The following is a 15,077-nucleotide window of genomic DNA, read 5'->3' as shown; positions in this document are numbered from 1 at the left end:
TACAATCTAGCCTGTTTAGGAGGAATAAATCAAGTCCACCTTCAGCTCCCAGCTCCCATAAGATTTATTTTTATCTTTATGTTTTCTTCTTGAAGCCCCCTGACCAAGAGTTGCTTTAGCCTTGTTTGGTGCGAACTTGAATAAAAAAACAACAAACGTTAAATATAGAACCAGAAACATTAAAACTGTTATACTGTAGTACATGTATGTGTTTCTGCATACTAATGTATTTCTGCATACATAAATGACATTCTACTTTATCATACTAGGTAAAAATCAATGACCAACTACAAAAATGAAGGTACAAAACAAAACCACTTAGAACTGCTTTTTTACAAAGACTTGTAACCATTTATTAGTGTGGTAAAAACACATGTATTTAATACAAAGTATCATAAAACTACAGATCCTGATCTAGTACAGTCATGTTGGTTCGTCTCCAAATGAAAGGAAAGTAAAGCTGCAAGGTTTGAAATGAATCTGGAGAATGTTGTGTGTGTTTTACATGTAGTTGTCTGGATGCATCCGTTTTGAGGCATTCATGTGAGCTGCCATTTTAGCGGTATGGCAAGTATCAGCTTTCTTAGAGCAAGTTCGAGGACACACCATGGTTTGGTTTACTATTTTGGCTCAAACCCAGTCTGGTGGGTCTGTGTTTGACTTCTGTGATCGACCATTTGGAACCAGCTTCAGGACCATTGTTTATAATCCATGGGACCCAATAGTCTGTTTCATGCTAACCATGTGGAAAGCACAGAAGGGAACTATAAACACTACAGCGAAAAAAGGCGGAAGGCAGTGGCGTGTTTAATACCGTGGTACCGATGGTTGACTAGACTTCCTTACGAGTCCTTTGAGTTAGTTTGTCACTGCGCAAACATGTACGTTGCTAGGTGGTCAATCACGGGTCAATTAAACATGCACACTGGAACTTGTTCACTTTGGTTAATTAAGTCCCATGCTATTGATACTCTTTGTCCACAGCTGACACAGAGGACGTACACAGTTGTCACGACAACATTAAGCCGTTTGTGAGTTAGATGTAGTCTGGTACAATGACTTGCTTAGTCAAAAGTTACTGCTTAAATTTGAATTCCTCAGACTAAAGAGACAGTTGCTAGGTTTGAGGCAAACTTTTTTGTAATAGCAACCTCCAGACGAGCAAACCTTGGTTCCCCTGTATCATGCACATTTTAAGTCAGAATTATGAATGGGTGCTACCCATAACCTTCATACATGTAACTAGGCAAAAGTTTGCTCCAAATCATGTGACATAGCGATTGTCTCTGGAACTCAAAATTACGCGGTAAGTTGTGACTAAGCAAGTCATTGTAAGAGACATTATTTGAATTTAACTCACATTATGGCTTTTTGAGCTTAGCGTTCTTCAAAGGGTTTTATTTGTATAGGCTGGAAGTAAGAAATAGTCTGGTCCCCCCTCCCCTTAAAATGAGTATCGGGACTCTCAATACTCATTATTACTAGTACAGCAGACAGGGAACATGACCAATGATTCCGACACTATGATAAAGATCCAATGTCTTTTAAAAGACAAAAGTGTTATAACTCTGTAAATTGCAAAACACAAAAAAAAAAATAGTTTCAAACATTGGGGCCATCATACATTTAGACAAAAAGTAATTTATAAATGAAATAATATGATGTATTGTTTCCTACTGCACTGTACACTGCATATTGCCTTGTCACTTCCTTGAACAAATTTTCAATTGAGGTTTTTGGGAGTGACACAAGAAAAGCTTTCATGAAATAAGATTTTCACAAATTAACTACAGAGTAATCCTCAGTGAAGTTTAATTTAAATTATAAAATAATCAGTACAGTTTACATTTTGCAAAAACATTCCCCCCCCCCATCCCCAAAGCAAAACCAAAACTGATGGATTTGTTACACAAGCAAACAAATAACAAAATTCAGCACTCCAAAATGGGTGCCACATTCAGGCAGTAATATTTACATGAAAAAAAGTTTACATTTTGTACAATTTTGTGAGCACTGAGTGGTGACAACCTGTGGTATGGAAAAGTATGGAAAGCCTAAAAGATTTGAGCATAAACAAACAACCCGTAAAAGTTCATTTCTTAGAAATTAAAACCTAAAAGATGTAGAATCATGTACCAATGTGTACTAGTGGATATTTTGAAATGGCTGACGGAGTGGTGATCCTGCCCTGGGCTCAATTTCATAAACCCTGTAAGCACAGAAAGTGCTCAGCACAGAAAAATATTGCTTAGCAGGAACAAGTTACCAGCTGACAATCCACGATGAGTAGATAGTTGCAACTGGTATCCCACTCATTTTTCGCTTAGCAAAGAATTTTGCTATGGATTATTATATTGTTGCTATTAAAAACGACACTATGAAATTGGGCACTTGGCCCTTGCACAGTTTGTACTGTTTATATTTCTGCTCACTGAATGCAACGCACCAAGCATGCCAACTTGCCTTCAGTTTCTTGTAAGCAAATGAGTAACGCAACAATGCAACTGAAATTGCTTGCCCATTTTGTTTGAAACACACAATTCACCACAGGTTATCACCGAGTGTCAATTACAACTTAATTGAACAAACAAAATGTCTATGACAGCATCCGGCCATAAAACAAATAAAATGGCCATACCTTCTCTCAAACCACTGACTTTTTGACATAATTAAAAAAAAAAAGGGTCACATAATTAAAATTATTGATACCACTGAATGCCATTTTACCACTCTCTTGTACCACCACTGGATGCCATGTTTCTACATGTACTCTCTCTCTCTTTTTGTTAACTACATGTCGTACTGGGTGCCATGTTACTACTCGCTTGTACCACTTGACGCCATGAGTTTGTTAACTACTCTGTCGTACTGGGTGCCATGTTACTACTCGCTTGTACCACTGGATGTCATGTTACTAATCTCTCTTTTCATACTCTCTTGAACCACTGGATGCCATGAGTTTGTAAACTACTCTCTTGTACTGGGTGCCATGTTACTACTCGCTTGTACCACTGTATGCCATGAGTTTGTAAACTACTCTCTTGTACTGGGTGCCATGTTACTACTCGCTTGTACCACTGGATGTCATGAGTTTGTTAACTACTCGTTTGTACTGGGTGCCATGTTACTACTCGCTTGTACCACTGGATGTCATGTTTAACTAATCTCTCTTTTCATAATCTCTTGAACCACTGGATGCCATGAGTTTGTAAACTACTCTCTTGTACTGTGTGCGATGTTACTACTCTCTTGTACCACTGGATGCCATGAGTTTAATAACTACTCTTTTGTACTGGATGCCATGTTAATACTTTCCTGTACCACTGGATGCCATATAAGGTAACTACTCTCTTGTACCAACTGTACTATTGTACAAGTGTCAAACTACCCTTTAACTTCAAGCTATGTGTATCAATGACTCTGCGGTCTTTGGTCCAAATAGTAAACAAAAGAAGGAGCAGTTTACAAAAAAGACACGTTGTCTGTCATAGTGCCCTTACATGTAAAATAATCATAAGCACACCTTGTTAAGTATAATAGTTGCTGTGGTCCAGTGAAAATGAACACATTGATGACGCAGTGCTAAAACCCTATCACACTGACGCCAGTACAAAATATTGTGTTTTAGAGTGAAAATGCAGAGCGTCCAATTTGGAGCGTCCAATTTGGACCAGATGGAAGGTGGTGAGCATTTCAGATGAGGCCCCTCATCTTCTTGTACTCGTCCAAGTTAAGGGATCTCCTGGGCGCGCCGTCTTTGCCCAATGCATCGGTGTTGGAGTTCAACGCCATGGGACGGGAATCTGCCACATGTAAAAAGAAGAGTTTATGTCTTTGTACAAGTTGTGCGCCATACTCAACCCTTGTCGTTAATTGGTTTCAAATGACTTGTCAACTCACTGGAAAAAGTTACCAATAGTAGGAGGGTTAATTCCCTTAACGAAACATGCAAATGAATGTCTGCCTTGTTGGTTATACTTTGGAAACTAACCTGAGGTGGAGACGTCTAAATCAATTTTAATGTCGAAATCATGAGCATGGAAGAGGTCCTCCGACAACTTCCTATCGCCGATCTTGCCCGGTAGAGCTTCCTGGCTCAACGACTCCATGATGTCATCCTGCAGGAAGGATAGAAGGTGAACCAGAGGTTTATTGAGATGGGGAATTTGGCATGTCGTGGCAGAGCGAATAAAAGCACCGGACTCGAGCCCTGGTGTTTCTGATCAGCAGAGTTTGGGTTCGAGTCCTCAGTTGTGACACTTGTGTCCTTAAGCAAGATACTTGTGTCCTTCAGCAAGACACTTGACCATTATTGCTGCTTCCTTCCTGGATGGGATTTACAGCCGTTGGTACCGGGTGTTGTGTAAACCCGGTACACTAGAAAAGAAAAGGGGTTTGCCCCGGTGTTCCTGGTTTGATTGCGCCACAGCACCTTGTAATTTCAAAACTACAGTTTCAGACTCAAGATATGGAGCAATGCGCATCTAAGTAACCCTTAAAAAAAGAGTTGAAACACAACGTATGCATTTACACTGGTAGAATTAGGGCACCCCATTAATCCAGTAACTAGGCTTATCTCACATTATTGTTGTACATTTCTGCTGCCAAGTTTACATAAGGCATGGCTCATCTTACATGGGGGGGGGGGGGGGGGAAAGAAAAAACAAAAAACAAAAAATTAAAAAAGAAATGTAAATCAAAATTCAGCCTGATCAATTGATCAATAAACCCCCCCCCCACCCCCCGGATATTGCACGCCTGTAAGTAATTACCTTCATGGAATTCTCATGTCCCTGTTTCTTGGAGCGTTCCTCCTCCAGTTTCTTCAACAGCTCTGAATTCATCAACATCTCCTCCTTGGCGGCCTGATTTGTTAAACACACAATAATCATGCAATTTATGATGTTATACAAAAAACAAATGCTGAACATTTGTAGTGGTTTGTGGATGGGTGAAACACATTGAGTACTGGTTTGCCTGTGGTTTTTATAACTGACCAAAAAATTGTAAAACAGTTGGTATTATGTAATGCACATAAAAGAACCCAGTGTACTTATCGAAAAGGGAAGGGGTTCAGCCGGGTGTTCTTGCAGCCCATTTCACACAACGTAAGATTAATCCTATCTAGAGGTAGGACGAGTAACTCGCCCTAACTTAGAATTAATGTTTACATGTTACAGTGTAAGGCCGGGACTCGCCCTAAGAATAATCCTAAGTTACGAAGAGTTTGGTGAAGTCAAGGGCCTGGATTGATTGACAGCAGATTGCACCACAGCACATTGCAGGCCTGATACTTCACGGAGGCAACAAAGGCGATTGCCTCCATGCCGCCTGCTTATTGCCTTGGTGCCCTTGAAATGCCATCCAGTGGAAATTTACAATTTCCTCATATGCCTTGGTGCCCTTGCCCTTTTCTAAAACAAAGCATACAGGCCTGACAATGTAAACCATTACATAAAGGTATTGGTCTCATACTTCATAAATGTAGCTCCACAATACTTTGCAGGATAATACTGAAGGTCAAAGCACCTTGAGCGTCACTGAGTGACGGATATGAGCGCTATTTAAGAAGCCACTATTATTATGAAACTGTCATAGCAATAGCTGAAGCCACCAGTTCAGATACGGCCTTGTTATCTTGTAATCAATTACAAATATGCATGGTTTTCTTGGCCTGTACCTTTGTGACAAGTTGCGGTCTACACTGTCTTCTTGTGAAGGGGTCAGCTTTGGCATTCAGGGACTCTTTGATCTCAGTCTTCATGGCTCTCTCTGCCTCTGCTATGTTCCGAGTACGATTCCTCTTGTTGATATACCTAAAGATAGGAAGATCATGAGGGAAAACACTATTTGTAATTACTCAAAATAATTGTTAGCATAAAAACTTACTTGGTAACAATCAATGGAGAGCTGTTGATAGTGTAGCACATTGTGAGAAACGGCTCCCTCTGAAGTGACGTAGTTTTTGAGAAAGAAGTAATTTTCCACAAATTTGATTTTGAGACCTCAGAATTAGATTTTGAGGTTTCGAAATCAAGCATTTGAAAGCACACAACTTTGTGTGACAATGGTGTTTTTTCTTCCATTATTTTCTCGCAACTTTGATGACCAATTGAGTTCATATTTTCCACAGGTTTGTTCATTTGTGCATATGTTGAGATACACCAAGTGAGAAGACTGGTCTTTGACAATGACCAAAGGTGTCTTCATGAGGCATATTAAAGAACCATAATGTGGTGTGAGGAGACCGGGTGGTCTTGGCATGGAACTCAAGTTCTGGTGTTGTCAGAGATTGGGGTCAGATAACTGACTCAACATAATGAAGTGGCCTCTGTAAGCCAGTCTTCTCCCTTTAAAGTGGTCTGCTGGCTAAATGTTAGTTAAACTATTAGAACCTATCAAAGTTTTCTCTAAGGCTGGCTAGTTGAAAAGTGAAATGTGGACTAGTGGAAAAACTGACAGCCTAGTGAAATGACAAGCTAAACTGGACCCGCTGGTTAGTCATTGAAGAAGTAATGGGCAAACCTTGTCAGGTTTTATACATAAAATGGCAAATTTATTGGCCATTTTTTTGTGCTTCTTATGCCACTCTTACGTGATAGCGTTGACGTTCTTGTTGCGGACTCGGTCCAGCTCCTCGGCTCTTTCTTCAAGCTCTTCAAGCTGCAGGGAAAACTTCTTGACATCGTCCTCCCTGCCTTCCACTGCTGCCATGTCCTGATCAGATAAACAAACACACATTGTATGACTGGTAATGTTATTCTCAGCATATTATCGCATTGGACATTAGACATGCAGTTACTGTCTGCCCATAGTCTGCCATTTTTGGAGTAAAATTAATTCAGATTTGTTCAGATATCAGAGCCTGAAACTTACGGTGGACTGCAGGTCAGACACGCCAGAGTCCTGTGATTTGAGTGTTGAGCCAGTAAACTCACAGGTTTATTATTTTGTGCATTTGTTGAGATACACCAAGTGAGAAGACTGGTCTTTGACAATTACCAAAGGTGTCAAGTGTCTTTAAACTAAAAATGTTTCAACTGATTTCAAAATTTGGAGATTAAGGTTCACAAACCCTAGTCTTGATGAGTGTCGTCTTCTTCTTGGCGTAGTTGCGAGGATTTCTCCTGAATCTCTCTTTTTCTGCCACACTCTGAAAAAATAAAAATAAAGAAAACACTGTCGGCTAACTGTTGGACTCTGATTATGGTGGTACGCCTGATCCCATGTAAAGCATAATCAGTTTACTAGTGCGGTCTTTAGTCCAACAGAGTCAAACACAACATGCTGGTGGACTTTGATGGGTCTAGGGTGGTTTGGTTTAAAAGGAATTTAAAGGAAGAAATTGATGGTTCTGAAAAGAGCCTGTTGGTTTGTTGTCTACATTTTGTGTTTCAAAAGAAATCAAACTAGTGGTCTAGTGGTTAAGACATCAGGGGTGGATTTCACAAAGAGTTCAGACTAGTCTTTATCTCGAGTTAGGAACGAGTTACTCATCCTAACTTACTATCTCCTGAGAATTGTCCTAAGTTAGGACTAGTCTTAAGTCTATGTGAAATCAACCCCCGCTCTCGAATGTAGGGGTTATGGTTTTTAATACCACCTGAGCTGACTGGATTTTTGTTTCTGCAGGAAACCACTGAAGTATAGAGTGTTTTTTACACATGGGTGGAAGGGTAAACCCAATATTTGTTGTGTCATTTCGTATGACAAAGTGGGAGGAGTGTACCTTTTCAATTTCATCTTCTTGGTAGTTGTGTGACAGAGCTTTCTTGATCTGGTTGTACTTGGTGTCGACTTCCCTCACTGTTGGAAGCTGGAAACCTCCCACCATCATCTACATGATGAAATAAAATTTGTGGCAAATTTACTTCTTTCTCGAAAACTGCGTTACTTCAGAGGCAGCCGTTTCTCACAATGTTTTATACTATCAACAGCTCCCCATTACTTGTTACCAAGTAAGGTTTTATGCTAATAATTATTTTGAGAAACTACCAATAGTGTCCACTGCCTTTAAAGTAAGTAGCGGAAAGACTTGATGCTTCTTAACATCAACTGGCAGTCTGGCATAGATATTAAAAAGAGCAAATCAGCTTTAATATCAGATGAAAAAATCACAGATGCAATTGAAACATGACGTAGCACTTACATCTTCTTTCCATTTGCTGAACTCTGTATCCGTGAAATCCTGATTGGAAACAAACTCCAGACGAAAGACTCTCTCTTGCGTCGCATACCTTCAATCAAGAGAAACGGATCTCAATTACAGTTTCATGGATTAGGTTTTTCATTGATGAAGTTTAATTTAATATATGTCTTGTTCTCTTTTCAAGGAGAACTTTTAAAGAGAACTTTTGATAAGGGAGTATAAAGAACGCTATCTGAACCCTTGAATTACTTAGATGGGCTTTGTTGCCTTTTTCTTGGCCTGGGTTCAAAGTTTTCCCATAGGAGGTGCCCTTTGAGACAAGAAATTGCCTTGCACTCTCAAATACATCACATGAAACTTCCAGGCCAGTAATTTGGGTTTTTAACCAATATCACTGGTGCACATGTTTTTGTTCACAATGATAGACTTACCTTAGGCGGAGACCTTTATTTGTTCGGTTACCGCCTAGTTGGTAGACTTTGGCTGTTTCTACACATTCAGTGATCTCCGCAACCTGCAAGACAGACCAAAAAGGAATAAACAATATGTTTACGGCACATGTGATGGTGTAAATGACAGCATGTCATGACCAAGCACATCAGACTCAAGCTCCAGTGTTTCTGATCAGCAGAGTGTGGGTTCGAGTCCTGGTCTAGACACTTGTGTCCTCGAGAAACTGAACCATAATTGCTTTGTCCTTTTGATGGCTCGTTAGGCCATACATCCTGTGTGTTATGTAATTCACGTACAAGAAAAACCACTAAACTTAAAGTTGCGATACATGTGAGGGGCTCACCCTGGTGTTTCATTTTAACACAGTACACACCTGTGCACTGTTAGGCCTGTACCAATTGTGTTGCTATACACAACCAATGCACTTGAATAATTTAAAATGACTGGTCAACTCAATGGGAAATGTGACCAAGAATGGAGGGTTAAATACATTCGTTGATTGAAAATTCATCAAGTGGTTTCAAAATTAATTTTTGAACTGATGGACGCGCCTTCAAAAATGCAGGCAAGTTATTTATTGACTTACTGAAACAGGGTAGCCTTTTCAGTGTTACAAACTGTGTACAAACATTAACAAGTAAAAGTTAGATATAGTGCTCTACTCAATGTATAGGCCCTAAACTTTATGTTTCTACTATACACTCATTGCATACTTACCCTGTACACTGATCGGCCACCGTTTGCACCAATCCCAATTCGTACAAAACATCCTACCACAGTATCGCCAAAGAACGGCATATGGACCCATCTGGTGAACAAACATAAATCATGCAATTACTAATTAACTATTATTTCCTCCCTCTTCCCACCTTTGATTTTTGTCATTTTTTGTTCTCAACTTCTTGTGGTCAAACCAGCCTCTTCACTCCAACTCCCTCCCTAGTGTCTCCTTATTTATTAAGAAAATATTATTAGCTGTTGCAAACCACTTACCCCCCCCCCCAAAAAAAGCGAAAAATTGTTAATGGCCTGACATTTCGACCCTAGCAGAGTCTTTCTCGAAGGCTATTGTTCTATTGTTTACACGTTACTTTTTCTGTGTGTTTTCTGCCTCTTCTGTCTCTACATGTATTCATACTAGAATGTATTCCACTAGTATACCTGTATTTGTGCCGTCATTTAGTCTTTGAGGACGACTCTGCTGGTGTCAAAACGTCAGAAAATTATAGTTAAACAAAATTGGCAAGTTAGTATTACCTTTCTAGTTTGTGCCTTGATAACCTAATTTTACTGAGCTCTTCTTTTGAAGAAATGAACGTCACTCTTGGGGTGTCATCTTCACTGTTTGGGAAGAAAATGGAAGAAATAAGGTTGTTATATTTCATCTCGTTCTAAGGCACTGGACACTATTGGAAAACATCTCTAACACAAAATCTAGCATTTAAAACTTACTTGGTAACAAGCAATGGCGAGCTGCTGATGGAAATGGTATGAAATTTTTGAATTGGTTAGAGACCTCAGCTGAGGTCTCGAATTCAAGGCATGTGAAAACACAGAACATGTACGACAAGGGTGTTTTTGCTTCCATTATTCTCTTGCAAGATCGACGACCGAGTACAGAACTGAAATGAGAATCTGCAATCATTTGGTATTTTTCCCCGACTATTTTAAAATGTTGGTATATATTTTTAAATGAGGACTTTGTCATTTAAATTGTTTATATTTTTTTTTAACTAAAACAATTTTATTTTTGAACAAAACCCAAGCGGGTATATATTTCATCCTCAGCATAAATATAAACAAATTTGTCATTTTAATTTCCAGTCAAAATTGCTCAAGCTGACAATTTACACGGTGCTATACAAAGAAAGAAAAAACCGCCTTTCGGTAAAAAAAACAGCAAAAGCCATAAAAACACATCAGCTGATCAGTAATCAATGTAAAGGCCACGACAAATATATATTGCAAAAATTATTGATAAAATAAAAAATCGGAAGACTAAAAAAAGAAGAGAGGTTGACTTACTCGTCACGATCGTCGTCTGATCCACCGTAGGATGAACTGCTGGATGAGCTGGAAGCATCATTCTTCTTATCATCCTCTTCATCATCGTCATCATCATCAGAGTAAACGTCACTTGCTCTGAGAGGTTCCCTTCTGGTGACCGGTGTATCTGCTGGAGAGTCCATTCAAGTGGCATTAAAGACACTGGACACTATTGGTAATTGTCAAAGACCAGTATTCTCACTTGCTAAGTCACATAGTAGGAGGGTTAAACTTTGACTCACATAGTGTAGTCAAAGCGCCGTGAACACCCAGCAGGGTGGATATGTGCGCATTACAAGTCTTATTATTGTTATTATTACTATTTGTCATTCAAGACCACAATGGATGATATTGAATGGTCACAAAGTAGGAGGGTTAAACTTTGACTCGCATAGTGCAACTGTCATTCAAGACCACAGTGAATGACACTGAATGGTCACAAAGTAGGAGGGTTGACTGTGTCGATGCATTCACCACATGATATCACACTGCAGGCTGGCATAGCGCATCTGTCATTCAAGACCACAGTGGATGATATTGAATGGTCACAAAGTAGGAGGATTAAAACATTGACCCCGACCCTTACCTGATTTTTTCTTCTCCTTCTTCTCTCTCTCAGCCTTAAGATTAAGGATAGCCTGAGCCTTGCGGTCTTTCTTCTCGTCGATGGTACGTCTTCTCTCCTTAGTGATGTCACTGCGGGAAGCCAGCTGGCGGGCGCTGTGGCTCAGGCTACTGCTGTTTCCTTGCTCCTTGGCGAGCCGATCTCTCTTCTGCCGCTTCTGCTCTCGCTTGGCCTGTCGCAGTTTTCTCTCAATCTCAAATCTGTCATTTGTTTGAAAATGTTTACAGAAAGACTTGTTGTGATTAACTTTTTAAAATAATCCGACGGAAATTCCTAAACAACAATTAAGTATTATCCATTAAACTGCACTGACAGATCACAACTGTAATCGCAGGCCTAAAAGTCTGATATGTTAAATCCAATGACAAAATCTAGACAGGTTTTGCCCATTTGGATTGCTACTTCGTGTCTTTTGTGTGTGGCTTAGGTATCATATTTTTCAGTTGATTTTTTTTTCTCTTCTATTTTTTTTTACATTTGGATTCTCCAAATTAGGGACGGTCCAAAGAAAATAGGGACAACTGGAAGATATGGAATCAGGCCAGTATGCTTTGTTTCTGAAAGGGCAAGGGCACCAAGGCATTTCCTCCAAGGTAAAGGGCACCCTATGAGGAAATTGTAAATTTCTACTGAATCATTTCAAGGGCACCGAGGAAATGACCAGGGGGCATGGAGGCAATCGCCTTCGTTGCCTCCATGAAGTATCAGGCATGAAATCTAACCTTGTCTTAGCAACTTCACGTTTCTCCAGACGATTGAAGATCTCCTGTTCTCTCTCCATCTCGGTCATCTGAGCGAGCCGCGCCTTGTCCTCATCGTCGCCCATCAGGTTCTCATCGTACCCATCCTTGAATTGCGGCTCATCGTCTGAGATGTCCGACACCCCGGAGGCCGAGAGGGACTCGCTGCTGTCCGAATCGGAAACCTCACCTGAGAATGGTGCCGATAAAAGTACACATTAGGAAATAAGTCTTGACCACATTTACACCAGTTGACAAACTGTAAAGGTATTATACACAGGGATGTGGTAGGCTGGTGAAGAAAAAAAAACTCAACTCTGAGCGCAAAGTGCGAAAGCATGCAAGCTCGAAAACTTGTGAGCATGAGGCCCAATTATTAACATTTATCGTGTTCTGAAGAGAAAGATGTACATTTTATCGAAAAATAGCATTACTCCTTTGTTTGTTGGGTTAAAACACTGTCCTTATCAACCAAAATCAACTGCTGCGTTGTTAGGTTTCGAGAAACTATTTCACCGTGTTTAAGTCCCCACAGCTCTGTGTTTGCTAGAACACTTCTACATTTACCCAATCCAGAGTAAAGGCGTGGTCACACTGCAGCGATAATGAAAATGATTTAACAACGCAAAGAGAATGCATTCTATTGGCTGAGTTGCTCAGCGCTGAATACGAGCACGCTTTATTCAACCAATTGAGGGCGTGCCCTGTAAACGCTCTTGTTTTTGTTCTCATTATTGAGGCCTGTGTGACCGGGCTAAACATGTGTACTGACATGACTGAAAAGAGAAGTGTACATTCTAATAGGAAAATTGTGTTGTTTGTTTGTACCTTCCTCCAGTGACGATTTATCAGAGTCGCTGTTCAGGGCAGAATCTTCTGAGTGGGCTTTTGAAACTCGCCTTTGCGTGACTTTCTTCTTTACCCGTCGTTTCTTTTTGTTACCGCCGACCATCCACTAAAAAGACAGAGATTCAAATCAATGGCAGGCAAAGGCAGTGCAATGTATTCCACCTTTCTAAGATAGGTTATAAATTGAAATAATTTAGTCAAAATTCATTTTTACCCTTTTAGGTCGAAGTTTTTTTGACATAAACAACCGCTAGAGCCCACTTTCTTAGACCTCTCAAATATAAAGGACACATTCCAACGCAACAGGAAGCTTTTCATTTTAGAGTTAAAAAAGTACCACAAATGTTCTTACTTATTGAAGGCTTTCACAGCTGGCGCAGAAACTCTGCGCTTGGACGTAAGAGGAGAACGGTGATCGTAAGCTCATAGTTAGGCAGTAAGCAGAGCTTAAAATTTGGCCTCAGTTAACCTGTGTGGTCTCTTGATCCACGTCAGTAATGTATCGTTTTTGAAAGGGCAAGGGCACCAGAGCATTTTCTCCTTGGTAAAGGGCACCCTATGAGGAAATTGTAAATTTCTACTGTCTGTGTTTCAAGGGCACCAAGGCAATAAACCTTTATTATGGTGAAGCCATCTTGAAATTTTCCCATTGATATCAATGTAACAATTCCGAGGCTGGAAGAACAAAATAGTCTGGTTCCTATTTACATAATGATTATTAGCATTCAGCAGGCCGGACACGGAGGCAACGCAGGCGATTGCCTCCGTTGCCCCTTGCCATTGCCTAGGTGCCCTTGAAATGCTCCAGTAGAAACGAAGCATACGGGCCTGCTTCATTATTGTTGTTCGATACAATACAAGGAGCGTGACCAAGATGGAGGCAGCATGATAAAGATCTATGACCAAGGGGCATGGAGGCAATCGCCTTTGTGCCTCTGTGAAGTATCAGGCCTGTGGATCATTACCTCATCGTCACTCTCAGACGTCTCTGATTCAGAGTCATTCTTTTGTGGGGTCTGTGTTGGAGGAGGTGGGGAGTCCGTGGGACTGGCATCAGCATGATCAGGCTCTGTTCGCTTCCTCTTAGCTAAGGAAAGAAGCTCCTGCAAACATACAAAGATAAAACAAAATAGAAATAACACAGATCTTTATTTGACTTTTTTGTGAAGTAAATGCTACCTCAATTGTTTAACTTAGTCTTTGTGTTAGGTACTTAGTGTTCTACTTTTTTTGTACTGTGTACAACTGTTTGTCTTTCTATTTCATGACATTATTAATATTAGGCCTAAATGTCATTTGATGAGCAAAATTTAAAGGAACCCTAATTTGTGCCCCCCCCCCCCTGAAAAAGAAGTTGAATGAAAGGAAACCGTCCGTATCCATAAATATTATTATTATTATTATTACTCATGGTTTATTTAAAACATTCAAATTAGTTGCCATAGGCCAAATTACATTGAATTATAATAACTACCTTTTCACTAATTTTTGTACAAAGAAAATTCTACACTGTATTAATTTCATAACGAATGAAAAAGTGTTGGCAGCCGGCTAGCAGGATACAGAAACTTTTCTGAATGATGTTATTCATCGGAGGCAAGTTTTATAAAATAATAATGATAACGGAATGATAGATAGAATGGAATGATGGTAGGTTTAGGCTTTAGTTTAGAGCTTTTTAAATTTTATTTTAAAATATTGAATTTCATATGTTATTTTAATTATTATTATTAATTATACAAAATACAATATTGTTTAATGTGAATAATTTTAATTTTACAAATATTGAATTTCATATTTTATTTTCATTATTATTATTAATTATACAAAATCGTCAGATGGTGATCAGGCATTTGGCCATTTTGAATGATGCACAAATTTTTGATGGGAAGTAGAGTAAATTTTTTATAATATTTTCTTTGACGTCTCATTATCTGTACGTATTCATTCGCCGCGCGTTCAATCCAATTCACAAATGCAACAATCAAGTACATAATAACGCAACGGCGCATAAATCATTCTAAAATCTATGCCTACCTCTTCCAAATCAGACCCACTGTCACCACTAGAGCTGTCTGAATCAATGATAGCACGACTCTTCTTTCGTTTAGACATGATTTCGTTGGTATGATTTCACAAAATGTCCTAACAAAGTTACACTAAAACCCACATCGAAGTTTACACCACACTGCAGATGCGCGGCGGATATATGCAT

General features: G+C 39.6%; 1 protein-coding gene across 1 annotated transcript; it reads right to left on the bottom strand.

The window, feature by feature from the left end:
• Positions 1-339: 339 nt before the first annotated feature.
• Positions 340-15,060, bottom strand: LOC139942935 (RNA polymerase-associated protein RTF1 homolog). The gene is made up of 17 exons (XM_071939765.1): positions 14,900-15,060; positions 13,828-13,965; positions 12,842-12,968; positions 11,996-12,203; positions 11,235-11,473; positions 10,628-10,778; positions 9,860-9,943; positions 9,320-9,410; positions 8,581-8,663; positions 8,150-8,237; positions 7,730-7,837; positions 7,076-7,153; positions 6,596-6,717; positions 5,681-5,816; positions 4,773-4,865; positions 3,992-4,118; positions 340-3,803 (listed from the first exon to the last, which is right to left on the bottom strand). Exons 1-17 carry the CDS (start codon positions 14,975-14,977, stop codon positions 3,694-3,696), a joined length of 2,061 nt encoding a protein of 686 aa, XP_071795866.1. The 5' UTR covers positions 14,978-15,060; the 3' UTR covers positions 340-3,693.
• Between the last annotated feature and the right edge of the window lie 17 nt (positions 15,061-15,077).

The sequence above is a fragment of the Asterias amurensis genome, chromosome 1, assembly GCF_032118995.1.
Source record: "Asterias amurensis chromosome 1, ASM3211899v1".
Taxonomy (NCBI): domain Eukaryota; kingdom Metazoa; phylum Echinodermata; class Asteroidea; order Forcipulatida; family Asteriidae; genus Asterias; species Asterias amurensis.
The sequence above is the reverse complement of the archived record's forward strand: the minus strand, read 5'-3'. Positions and strand labels throughout refer to the sequence as shown.